Source organism: Ammospiza nelsoni, chromosome 20, assembly GCF_027579445.1.
Source record: "Ammospiza nelsoni isolate bAmmNel1 chromosome 20, bAmmNel1.pri, whole genome shotgun sequence".
Classification (NCBI taxonomy): Eukaryota; Metazoa; Chordata; class Aves; order Passeriformes; family Passerellidae; genus Ammospiza; species Ammospiza nelsoni.
In genome coordinates this window covers 11636552-11649108 of record NC_080652.1, presented here as the reverse complement: position 1 = coordinate 11649108, position 12557 = coordinate 11636552, and the positions used below count along the sequence as shown (strand labels likewise).

General features: G+C 59.0%; 1 protein-coding gene across 1 annotated transcript; it reads left to right on the top strand.

Annotated features, from left to right (window-relative positions):
* Positions 1 to 4633: 4633 nt before the first annotated feature.
* Positions 4634 to 6976, top strand: LOC132082419 (basic proline-rich protein-like). Its single transcript, XM_059486680.1, has one exon. The coding sequence runs from the start codon at positions 4634 to 4636 to the stop codon at positions 6974 to 6976; it is 2343 nt and encodes a 780-aa protein (XP_059342663.1).
* The last annotated feature ends 5581 nt before the right edge of the window (positions 6977 to 12557 follow it).

The window sequence follows — 12557 nt, the reverse complement described above, 5'->3', positions numbered from 1 at the left end:
AGAACACTTCATCCATGAAGGACCATTATTGTTTTTTCCTCCCCAGAGAGTTATAAAGGTCTCTCTTACAAGTGAAAGAAATACAATCATCACCCTTCACAGCTCAGTTACTCTCTTTTATTTTATTCAGAGCCATTTAAAGTTTGTGTTTTTAAAGGAAAAAGAGCGAGTGTCTTTAAAGGGTCAGGGCTGGAGAGGGCTCTGGGACGCGGGTGCAGGTTTGTCAGGGGTTGCAGGTGTGGTGGATGGGTGAGCCCAGAGCACGGCATGAGCAGGATGCTGGCGCGGGGCAGAGGGCAGGTGATGTGCCAGTGCCTTGGGCACCCCGCGGGCACTGTGCCCCACCAGTGCTCACCGGGCACTGCTCGTGTGCTAGGGCAGCTCTGCAGGATGCCCCATCCCTGCCGGCCCTGCAGCACGGCTGGAACAGGCAGCGGGCTCTGGCCGGGGCGGGGGGACAGGGCTGCCCACGGGCAGGGCAGTGCTGCTCTGCAGCAGCCTCCTGCTTACAGCCCAGCGCCCAGTCACAAACCGTTAAGGAAGGAAAACAGCTACATCGGCACTCGCCCGAAGTGAATTCATGAGTAAATCAGCTGCTTTTAAAATTTCACTGAGCATGAAAGTTCACCTTTAAAATCCACATAAACCACAGCTGTTCCCAGGGCATCTAAGGCACAATCCCAGGGGAGGGGATACATTCAAACGTGCAACACAAGCACAGGGCTGTCAGAAAGCTGAGGCTGCATCCATGCCTTCAAACCCTTTCCTGCTCCAGGCGGTCAAAAGTGGCAGCCAGCACCCACAAGCCGTGTGCTGCTGCCTGCAGAGCTGCAGCTCAGGGTGCTGCTGCCAGCTGCAGCCAGGAAATGCTGCACCAGTTGGCTTGCTGGGCTGTATGGGAGCAGGATCCTTGCTGGCATGTATGGGAGCAGGATCCTTGCTCCAGAGAAGCTGCAGCCCAGGCAGCAGTGAGCGCTGCTCCCTTCAGTAAGGCCACACCAGGAATTCCCAGCAAGTGCCAGTGCAGCACTTCTTCAGTTCTCTGGAGAGTTCTGGCTGCTTGCTGGGGAGCCAGCTCTGCTCTCAGCTCACCCAGCAAGCACTGCTGGCTGATAAAATCAAACAATAACTTCCAGGACAGTCTACTCACATCATAAACAGCTGAAAGAAAATCCATCTCTTCTCCATGCAAAACCACTGATGAGTTCATGAACTGTGCTGGGCAATAAATCACTTGTGCTTATGCAGGAGAGCCGAGGTTTTTGGGTTCCTAATAGGCACTCTGACAACGTGATTGCTCCATATTTCTCTGTAGCTGTCACCTTTGCAGGCCTGTCAATGCTCCTAATCTTTTTTCATTGCAATGTCAAGTTTTGGTAAGTGAAGAGGTGGAAGGTGGGATGGGATGTGAGCAATACTGGGACCAGTTTCCTGAGACGCTCCTGGAGCCCTGTCCCTCCTGTCAGGAGCCCACCCCTGGCTGCTGCCCTGCTGAGGGGCCTTGGGTGGCTGCAGAACCAGCTCCCAGCTCCCCTCCCTGCTCCCTGCCATCCTCCCCTCTCGCTGCCCTTTCTCTGTTCTCCATCCTCTGCCTTTTCCTCCCACCAGACCCACCAATGCACAGGCTCTGTTCCCATGGGGAGACAGCCAGTGCTGAGCCACCAACGCAGACCAGAAAACATACTTTTAATATTCAGCATCTGGATAGACAATAAAAACTGGGACAAATAATCTAGTTGAGGCAATTACCTTAGCATAAATGTATATATTATTTATAAATGGCTTTGAATATATAAATAATATTGATAAAATTTGCATGAGTAAAAAGAGACATAATTACCAAATAATGCCTTAGAGCAGTGTATCCTGCTGGCTGCTTGCTGCCCTGATTCTCATCCAGTGGACCCTGCCCCAGTCCTCTTGTCCTGCTAAAAATATGACACACACATTTACCTGAGCTAGAAAAATAGAGCCTTAAACAAGGAAAGCAGTTTAGAAAAGTCAATGCTGTCTGAGCAGCTTTGGCTGAGTTTTGAGTGAGATTTTAGGATTCAGTGTTTCCTGGGGATGTAATTCAGGACAGGTTCCAGAGATCTGCAGAGACAAAAGTGCATTATCTGGCCCTGGGGGCCATGGGGCTGTGCCCTCAGGAATGCTGAGGTGTCCCTGCCCTGCTGCCAGCACTCACCACCGTCCCTGGGTGCCACAGCCCCGACCTGCTCTTCTCCTGCCCATGAACGGACCAGGAAACTCCAGGGCTTTAACTGAAACCACGAGTGGCTCTTGTAAAGTTAAATTCAGCAGCAAAGGGAGCACACAAACAGCAGAGCATAAAGAGGAGCAGCGAGCTGAGCACTTGCTGGTGCCCGAGCCGTGGCGAATGAAGTTGTCTGAGCCTGGCGTGTCCCACACGCGGCTCTTTAATAAAACTGGCTGAGATTTGTTGATAAGCCTGAAGCAAAGTCAATGTAAAGTGTCAATCCCGCCTGTTCACAGGAGCCTTTGGGGGTCAAGCTGCTTCCTCACTATGATGGTCGTATCACTGATATGTCAGCCGCGTGTTAACTGTTTTCTTGTGGCTCCTGCTCAGATCACACGCGAGATGCAGATAAGCCAAGGCAGAGGGCTGGGGCCAGGCTGTGCCGTGCCGCTCTGTGCCGTGCTGTGCCAGCCCTGTGGGGCCTTGGCAGCTGTGCTGCAGCCCCTGGCCAGGCCTGGGTGGCAAAGGCGGCCGGTGGCACTGACACACGGGGCGGGGGAGCCACGGGCACTAAACCCCACTTGGCCCGTGGGTTCCACCACCCGTGCCAGGCTGGGCCAGGCGGCATGAGCATCTAATGGCTGCACAGGCTGCACTAAGTGAAGCCGAGAGAGAAGAAATCCAAAGAAGTGGGGTTTAATTAAGTATCAACCAAGATTTATGCAACTTTCTCTCGCCATCATAAATATTAATAAGGAGCAAGTGGTGGCTCTGTGTGGCAGGCACTGTCGAGCCATGAAGGGACGTTAATTCCAGGCTCTTTGAGACGGACTAAGCGTGACACAGAGCCTCTTTGATTTGGAATATTCCTTGGGTTTAAAACTTAAATAACACAAGGGGGGATTTAGAGGGTAGTAAACCATTAGTGAGGCTGGGATTTAAACTCCAGTACGCATGTCGTGTATTTCACGATTGCCAAACTGATTAATGGCAGCATTGCCATGGGAGCTCCTTTGACAACACTGGGTGTCCTTGGCAGGATCACAAAGGCTGGGCTGGCAGTGCTGGGATGTGGGGCCACTGGACCTTGAGTGCCTTGGGGGGCTCCCCAGGGGTGGGAGCAGGAGCAGGGACATCCAGGGCCACCCCCAGCCTCACACAGCCCGCAGGCAGGTATTAAAGGTGACACAGCTGGCCTGAGGAAGGACTTGCAGAGCCCACTAAATCTCCAGCCATCCCTTAAATAAAACTTTATGCTGGCTAATAAATTTTAATGGCACTTGTCAGTGCTTGATAACTGCAATCATTCAACAGAGGAGGAGAAGCCCCAGTGCTGGAGCATGGCTGTGCCATGCGTGGTGCCCGCCGTGCCCGCTGCGCTGCCCTCTGCACTGCTGCTTGCCATGTCCACACAGAAACAAGCAAATCCTGCAGCTCCCTCTCTCCCAGTGGCAAACCATCCCCTCCTGGTGTGCACTGAGGAACAGGCATCTTCTAGAGCTGGAAAATAACTGCCCAAGGAGAGAAGCAAAGAGTTCTGCAAATGTGTTTGAGGACAGAAAATAAAAGCTTTTGCCTTTGGAACAATGCCATGTCTGGGATTTGGGGGAAAATTATAAAGAATAATCAAAAGGTTTTCAATTTTCAAAACTGCTTTTGAGGCCAACAGGTTTCTTGGATTTCATGAAAAAAAAAAAACCCAGTCAGTCGTGCGGGAACTTGTTTTTCATCAGTAATTCAAAACACTTTCCAAACTTTACTCAGTACCCTGAGCCAGGATTAACACCAGAGTTTATCCAACTGCAGCATCTCCTAGCAGCCTCCCGTGGATGTGGGGGCCCGCTGAGGCCTGGCTGCGGGGCTGAGGCACTGCTTGATGCTGAACACCAGGGCCCTCCTGCCCTTGCCTAGGGATGGTCTCACTCGGGATGCGATGTGTTTGTACGATGGGTTTGTGCCATGGGTTTGTGAGATGGGTTTGTGCCATGGGTTTGTGTGATGGATTTGTGAATTGGGTTTGTGCCATGGGTTTGTGCATGGCACAGGCAGCAAGCATGGAGCACATCTGGACCAGCTCAGCACAGGCAGGAGAGAGCAGCTGCCTCTGGAGCTGAAATGTAGGAACAGACTGGATTTAACCTGAGCACAGGGAACACCATGCAAGCAGCAGATCCTGAGGAAAGGATCAGCTCGCTCTGCGTAATAGCATTTCCTTCCTCCGCTCCCTCGCCCACTGCCGTGCAGCACGGCCGCACACTGAGATTTCATGTAATTTTGTTTTAGTGCAGAATTTAATGTTAAGTTTAAATATGTAATTATCTTTAATTGAAATTACATCCATGCTTTTCATTAACAAGATGCACAGAGCGAGCCGTGTGAGGCAGCGCCGTGCAGGAGCGGGGCTGTCCCGGCCGAGTCCCGCTCCGAGCGCCCATGGAGGGTGCGGGGAGCCGGGGTGCCCCCAGCCTGCGCCCCCCGCCCCGCCTCGGCCCCGCGGCCCCTTCCTGCCCATGCTCCCCGCGCCCCTCCCGGCCCTGCCGGTCCCGGCCGCGGGCTCCGTGTGCCTCGGGCCGCGGGCCCCGTGTGCCTCCGGCCGCGGGCCCCGTGTGCCTCCGGCCGCGGGCTCCGTGTGCCTCCGGCCGCGGGCCCCGTGTGCCTCCGGCCGCGGGCCCCGTGTGCCTCCGGCCGCGGGCTCCGTGTGCCTCGGGCCGCGTGTGCCTCGGGCCGCGGGCTCCGTGTGCCTCCGGCCGCGGGCTCCGTGTGCCGCGGGCTCCGTGTGCCTCGGGCCGCGGGCTCCGTGTGCCTCCGGCCGCGGGCTCCGTGTGCCTCGGGCCGCGGGCTCCGTGTGCCTCGGGCCGCGGGCTCCGTGTGCCTCGGGCCGCGGGCCCCGTGTGCCTCCGGCCGCGGGCCCCGTGTGCCTCCGGCCGCGGGCTCCGTGTGCCTCGGGCCGCGGGCCCCGTGTGCCTCCGGCCGCGGGCCCCGTGTGCCTCCGGCCGCGGGCTCCGTGTGCCTCCGGCCGCGGGCCCCGTGTGCCTCCGGCCGCGGGCTCCGTGTGCCTCGGGCCGCGGGCCCCGTGTGCCTCCGGCCGCGGGCTCCGTGTGCCTCCGGCCGCGGGCTCCGTGTGCCTCGGGCCGCGGGCCCCGTGTGCCTCCGGCCGCGGGCCCCGTGTGCCTCGGGCCGCGGGCCCCGTGTGCCTCGGGCCGCGGGCTCCGTGTGCCTCCGGCCGCGGGCTCCGTGTGCCTCGGGCCGCGGGCTCCGTGTGCCTCGGGCCGCGGGCCCCGTGTGCCTCCGGCCGCGGGCTCCGTGTGCCTCCGGCCGCGGGCTCCGTGTGCCTCCGGCCGCGGGCTCCGTGTGCCGCGGGCTCCGTGTGCCTCGGGCCGCGGGCTCCGTGTGCCTCCGGCCGCGGGCTCCGTGTGCCGCGGGCTCCGTGTGCCTCGGGCCGCGGGCTCCGTGTGCCTCGGGCCGCGGGCCCCGTGTGCCTCGGGCCGCGGGCCCCGTGTGCCTCGGGCCGCGGGCTCCGTGTGCCTCGGGCCGCGGGCTCCGTGTGCCTCCGGCCGCGGGCTCCGTGTGCCTCGGGCCGCGGGCCCCGTGTGCCTCCGGCCGCGGGCTCCGTGTGCCTCCGGCCGCGGGCTCCGTGTGCCGCGGGCTCCGTGTGCCTCGGGCCGCGGGCTCCGTGTGCCGCGGGCTCCGTGTGCCTCGGGCCGCGGGCTCCGTGTGCCTCCGGCCGCGGGCTCCGTCTGCCTCCGGCCGCGGGCCCCGTGTGCCTCCGGCCGCGGGCCCCGTGTGCCTCCGGCCGCGGGCTCCGTGTGCCTCGGGCCGCGGGCCCCGTGTGCCTCCGGCCGCGGGCTCCGTGTGCCTCGGGCCGCGGGCCCCGTGTGCCTCCGGCCGCGGGCCCCGTGTGCCTCGGGCCGCGGGCTCCGTGTGCCTCCGGCCGCGGGCTCCGTGTGCCTCCGGCCGCGGGCTCCGTGTGCCTCGGGCCGCGGGCCCCGTGTGCCTCCGGCCGCGGGCTCCGTCTGCCTCCGGCCGCGGGCTCGGTGTGCCTCGGGCCGCGGGCTCCGTGTGCCTCGGGCCGCGGGCCCCGTGTGCCTCGGGCCGCGGGCCCCGTGTGCCTCCGGCCGCGGGCCCCGTGTGCCTCGGGCCGCGGGCTCCGTGTGCCTCCGGCCGCGGGCTCCGTGTGCCTCCGGCCGCGGGCTCCGTGTGCCTCGGGCCGCGGGCCCCGTGTGCCTCCGGCCGCGGGCTCCGTGTGCCTCGGGCCGCCCGGGGGGCGCTGACGGCCCTGCCCTGCCCCTGCCCCGTGGCCCCGGGCCCGGCCCGAGCCGCGCGGAGCCGCCGCGCCGGTCACCAGGGGGTAGCATCGGCCCGCGGGCCCCGCTGCTCGGCACGGCTCGGCACCGCACGGCGGCTCCTCCCGCTGCCCCGCTCCTCCCATTCGTGCCGCTGCCCCGGCCCCGCGCCTCCTCCCGCTGCCCCGGCACGCGGGTCCCTCCGCCGCGTGTCCCTCTCTGTCGCTCTGCCCGTTCCCCTGCAGCTCCCGATCCCCTCGCTCCTGCTGCGTCCCCTGGCAACGCCCCGATTTGCCCGTGCCAGGGCCCAGCCATCGGTTTCTTTTCCAAAGCATTTCGATACGTGTTCCTAAAATCGCATTTCCGTAAGCGAACCCAAACCTGTATTTCACTGCGGGCCCCACCCCCGCTGTCAGGTCGCATAGCAAAAACCATCCGTTCCCGGATTCGGTCCTTTTCAGACCGTAAGGTCAGTGATTCAAGTGGACGTTAAACTAATCCAGACAGACAAGGCGGTTATGGCTGTCTGGTGGCTCTTCTGGAAACCTCCACATCCTTTCAAATTCCTCACGGAGATCGGGCCACCCACCCATCAGGGCTGAAGCCTGTGTTCCCCTGGCTGCTGCCCCAGACCTGCCTCCTCACCCAGGGCACAGGGATGGGTCCTCTGTCTGTGCCAACACTGTGGATCATGCATGTCCTGGGGACAGCCAGGACAGGGCAAACAGGCCACCAGCGCTCCAGAGGAGCTCTCTAAGAGTGGCCAGTGCAGTGCCAAGCTCGGAAAAGCAAATGAAGACACTCCCAGTTGCCAGCTAAATTTAGATTTCTCTCAAAAATTACTTTAAAAGCAAGGAGAAGGACCTTGCTGAGCATGACTGATCACTGCACTTCATGAACCATGCACTCAGGTCTTTGTTGCCTCCAAAGCAGTTCCTGCATCTTCTGCAAGCATGAATCCTATGGATTTATACTAAATGCTCTTCAGCCTTGTTAGCAACAGCTAGTGAGACAATCAGCACGTGCTAAAGTCCTGCTCTGACAGTGCAATCAATTAAATATCAATTAATCAGTTAATCAGTACAGAGGATACAGACAACAAGGCTGTGATGGCCAGTTTCTAACCCTGCATGTTTCATGCTAGTCCCACGCATGCAGCTTGACAGAATTCTTATTTTCTTGCTGATTTCAGGATGGGTTTCAGGCTGGGATTTCCAAGCTGTGGGGCAGAGCTGGGCCAGTATTACCAGGGCATTCCCACAGGCACCCACAAACAGAGCTAAAGAGCTTCCTTCCTCCACATCTCCCGTGTTTGCACGTTCTACCATGCCCATTTTCAGACACAGAAATCACAGAGAATTTGGAGAAAAAAGTGTTCAAGAATTTTGGAATTTGCTCCTGAAAAGGATGAAACTAAATTTGCTGTGGAAGCTGTCTCAAATTCCCAGCTGTGGCAATAGGACAGATGCCAAAGCCATGGTGTCCCAGACCTTGCTCTAAGGAGTCTGTCTCCAGAGCATTCCTTGTTCTTCCTGCCTTTCTCCTTTGCTCTGTGACCTTTCACACTGGGACATCTCCCCATCTGCGTCCTTTCACCCTGTGAACCCCTGAACACTTGTGCCAGTAAAGCCAGGACAGGTGGCCCCAGAGACCTTTTCACCTCATTTTGTCCTGCCTGTGCCTTAACCTGATTTGGATGTGTCTGTGATGTGAGTGATACACCTACCCAGAGCCCGAGACCTCCAGAAGCCACTGCTCGTTTCCATAGACCCCCATAAATGGATAACTGGCTCTTTTAATCTTGTTACTAAATTGTAATGGAATTATCCCTCTAATCCTTTGGAGCAAGAGCAGAACTCAGCCACCAATATAAAATTAAAAAAAAAAAAAACCTGCAGTAATCATAGATTTTTAAAGTATTTATTTTGTGCTGCTCTCAGATAGGCTGTATGTAAAATTTTATTTCTGAGGAATAATGTCACATAGTGCACATTGTGGCTGCTCTGTCATTAAGTCCTTTTTAATCTGCCATGTGTGTGGAGGTGCAGTGCCTTCCCATCACAGCTCCCTCCTGCCAGACTCCCCATTAATGGCGTTAGGGGATTATCAGAAAGAGGCAGAATTACCCAGCTACAGGAGGTTTTTGCTCTGATCTGCTTAGCAGCCCAGGCCATTCCAGGGCAGGAGGGCTCAGCGTGTAAGCCTGTTTCCTTCTCAGGACCATGTGCTCCTCACTGCTCTATTTTCTCACAAGAAACTTTCTAGCTGCTAAATCTGTTTAGAGTGATTGGTTCCTGCTGCTGCTCTGTCTGTCTGTCTGTCTGTCTGTCTGCTTCCTCACAGGCAGGAGCTGCCAAGTTGGGCTGTTGGCACTGCTGGCAGTGGGATGGGAGGCAGAGATGGAGCCAGCAGCAACGCTGGGAGCTGGGGCTGCCTGGGCATTGTCACAGCAAGCAGGGCAAAAGCACATTTATCCAGAAACCCCTGGCAATAGGATGGGGGATGCAGCTGGCTCTGGAGCCTGAGGTACCTGGTGCCATCAGGAAGAGGCAGCTGGTGCTGCTACGGTCAGTGCACGGAGCCATCCTGCTGTCACCCACGCCGTGCTGCCTCCGAGCTGCACTAACAGGTTCTGCTCATCCCCGCCCGGCCACGCTCCCAAACCCCGACTGCGAGGAGGGTGGTGGCACAGAGATGGGGCTGGGCAGGGGAGGTGGTGGCACAGAGATGGGGCTGGGCAGAGGAGGGTGGTGACACAGAGACGGGGCTGGGCAGGGGGAGCTGGTGGCACAGAGATGGGGAGTGAGCAAAGGAAGGCGGTGGCAGAGAGATGGGGACTGGGCAGAGGAAGGCAGTGACACAGAGATGGGGCTGGGCAGGGGGAGGTGGTGGCACAGAGATGGGGACTGGGCATCAGAGGCTGCAGCCAGGCTGGGCCAGCACAGTGAGAGGGGCTTTGTTTCCCACAGCACAACCCTGCTGGTGTGGGTGCACAAGGGAAATCACCTGGCTGGTGCAGGAACACCCCCTGCAAACAGACAGGACATGGCCAGGAACACAAGGCCATTCCTGTGATGGTGTGAGGAGCTGCAGCCCTGGTTTGCTCCCGCCTGGCACGTGGGCGAGGCAGGCAGTGGGAGAGCAGAGGGTGAGGGACGTGCCAGCGTCCTGTCACAAAGCATTTGCTGACCTTTCCATAAATATTCCTCAGAAAGGCTAAGTGCCCGGGTCAGTTGCGAGGTGCCGCGCCCAGCGCTGTGCCGGGGGCTGCTGCGACAAACGGCAGCTGAGCTGAGCTGAGCTGAGCTGAGCTGAGCTGAGCACTGCGGCCCTGCCAGCGCGTGGGGGCTGCTGCTGGCACTGCCTGCCTGGGCAGGTGAGGCTTCAGGGGAACCAAGGCAGTTCTGCCCTCAAACAAGTGAATGCTGCGGAATGCAAGACATTTATGAAATGCTGCTTCCCACTTGATGGCTTTGCCTGGATTTTCTAACCCTAAATTAAAGAGGTCTTGTCCGTTCCCATTGAAAACACCGGATATGAAGTGGAAGGAGTTTAGTGGAAGGTCACATCACCTGACTGAAAACAACATTACATGAGGAGAAACAAAGGGCTTCACTGGCATGATTTAAAATATGACGTGTATTCCCTCTTTTTTTGTCATTTGATGGCAGAAATTATAACATGGAAATGAAAGCTTGGAGATTCATACAGTGAATCTAATAGCCCAGGCCCTGAAAAAACTGTGCTGCTACATTGGATCACTCCATAAGCACAGTCTGTCAGGAGGATGTCTGTGGCTGGCATGCACTTTACCAGTTCTAACAGTCTGCAAAAAACCTCCTGGCTTCTGCCATCAGCTTAACTCTGGGTCACCCTGGCCCAGCTTGCAGCGGTGAAAAGGGAGCAGATTCGATAGCACCTGGTGACAGATCCACATGGGAGTGTCTGAGCAGAGGAGGCTGCGCTGGCTGAGCTGGGCTGGAGTGGAGCAGCTGCGGCCGCGGCTCCCCGTCCTGGCACGCTGGCCTGGCCGCGCCTGTGAGCAGGCAGGCCGTGGGGAGGGAGGCAGGGCAGAGCCTTGCTGCGCCACGAGCCTTCAGCACGCTGCCCTCTCCATGCCCAGCAGCTGGCACGGCCCGGCAGGGCTTTCCTGAGCTCTGCCCCTGCTCTGCTCCAGCGCTGTGTGCGGCTGTGCGCGCTGCTCCTGCCCGGCTCCCCTGATCCCCTCCTGCTTCCTGGGGGTGCTGGCACAGACCCTGCGTTGCCAAAGGTGGTGTCAGGAGCTCGACACCCGCTCAGAAATGTGGGAATGCTGCGGGGGCTGGCAGCAGCGGGCTCGCTGTGCCCCCGTGCTGACACCAGCCCGCGGTGGGCTGGGGCTGCTCCGTGACAGGGAGCGCAGGAATGCTGTGCGTGGGAATGCCTCGGGCCCCCGCCTGCAGAGATTTATCGACGTGCTTAACTCTTAGCAGATGAGAAATCCCATCGGGACTATGCATATGCTACAGGTTAAAGACAGGCATAAAGCTTTGAAGAGTCTAAATCTTGGATTATAAAGATTATAAATTTTCAGAGGACAAGGACAGCGTCTGTCTGGATGGCAGCAGGGTCCTGCAGGTGAAGGACAGGTCCTGCCTGCAGCTGCACCACCTCACCTTCCTCCCCCGGCGGGTTCCTGGTGCCAGGACTGCCCCAGTGTGCTGCCCTCTGGGTGCCTGGCATGGCTGAGGAGGGCTGGGCAGGCTGGTGCTCGTGGTGTGGTGGCAGGGGATGCATTCCGCAGCACACCGGCCTCAGCAGCCCAGAGGGAAGGGAATGCAATGAGAAACAGATGATTTATCCATTCCTGGAGCGCTCAAACTCATCACCAGGACTGTGGGGCAAGTAGCAAGCACCTGGTGACCAGCACAGCCCAAGGGTGACCAGCACAGCCCAAGAGTGACCAGCAGAGCCCAAGGGTGACCAGCAGAGCCCAAGAGTGACCAGCAGAGCCCAAGGGTGACCAGCAGAGCCCAAGAGTGACCAGCACAGCCCAAGGGTGACCAGCAGAGCCCAAGAATGACCAGCACAGCCCAAGAGTGAACAGCACAGCCCAAGAGTGACCAGCACAGCCCAAGAGTGACCAGCAGAGCCCAAGGGTGACCAGCAGAGCCCAAGGGTGACCAGCACAGCCCAAGAGTGACCAGCAGAGCCCAAGAATGACCAGCACAGCCCAAGGGTGACCAGCAGGGCCCAAGGGTGACCAGCAGGGCCCAAGGGTGACCAGCACAGCCCAAGGGTGACCAGCAGAGCCCAAGAGTGACCAGCAGAGCTCATGGGTGACCAGCACAGCCCAAGAGTGACCAGCAGAGCCCAAGAATGGCCAGCACAGCCCAAGGGTGACCAGCACAGCCCAAGAGTGACCAGCAGAGCCCAAGAATGGCCAGCACAGCCCAAGGGTGACCAGCAGGGCCCAAGGGTGACCAGCAGAGCCCATGGGTGACCAGCACAGCCCAAGGGTGACCAGCAGGGCCCAAGGGTGACCAGCAGAACCTAAGGGTGCAGGGCTTCACATGGGCATCAGCCCCTTGCCTGCTGCAGCCATGCCAGGGAGAGCTGATACAGCAAGAACTGAACACAAAGCTGGGGCTGTGCCCGAGCTTTGCCAGGGCAGCCTTGCCCAGGTGCCAGGCAGCAGAGCCATGGTGCAGGTCTGCTGTTGGGGGTCCCAGCTGAGCCCCAGTGACCCAGCCCTGTCACAGGGAATGCCCCAGCATGGGAGTGCCACCAGCCACCCAGCTTTGCTGGGGACCATTTCCAAAAGATGGAGCAAGGAGAAACCATTTCCTGCTACTCTGTACTTTTAATCCATATTTTCACAGCTCTGCCTGTCCTAAATCCCGAGCAGATGGTGCAACTCAGCCCAGCTCCTCAGTTTGATGATCCCTGGGGCCTTCCTGCAAAGTGTACATTTCAAAGGATAATTCCACGAGCACTTCTTACCCTGATCTGGAGCTTTCTGAGCACCCGTGTCCTTCATCCCTCTTCACAGCCCCGCCCTGCCTCAGCGCAGCTTCCACCGGGGTTCCCTTTGC

Coding starts and splice junctions, on each gene's coding strand:
- LOC132082419 (XM_059486680.1), top strand. CDS start 4,634: ATGGAGGGTGCGGGGAGCCGGGGTGCCCCCAGCCTGCGCCCCCCGCCC.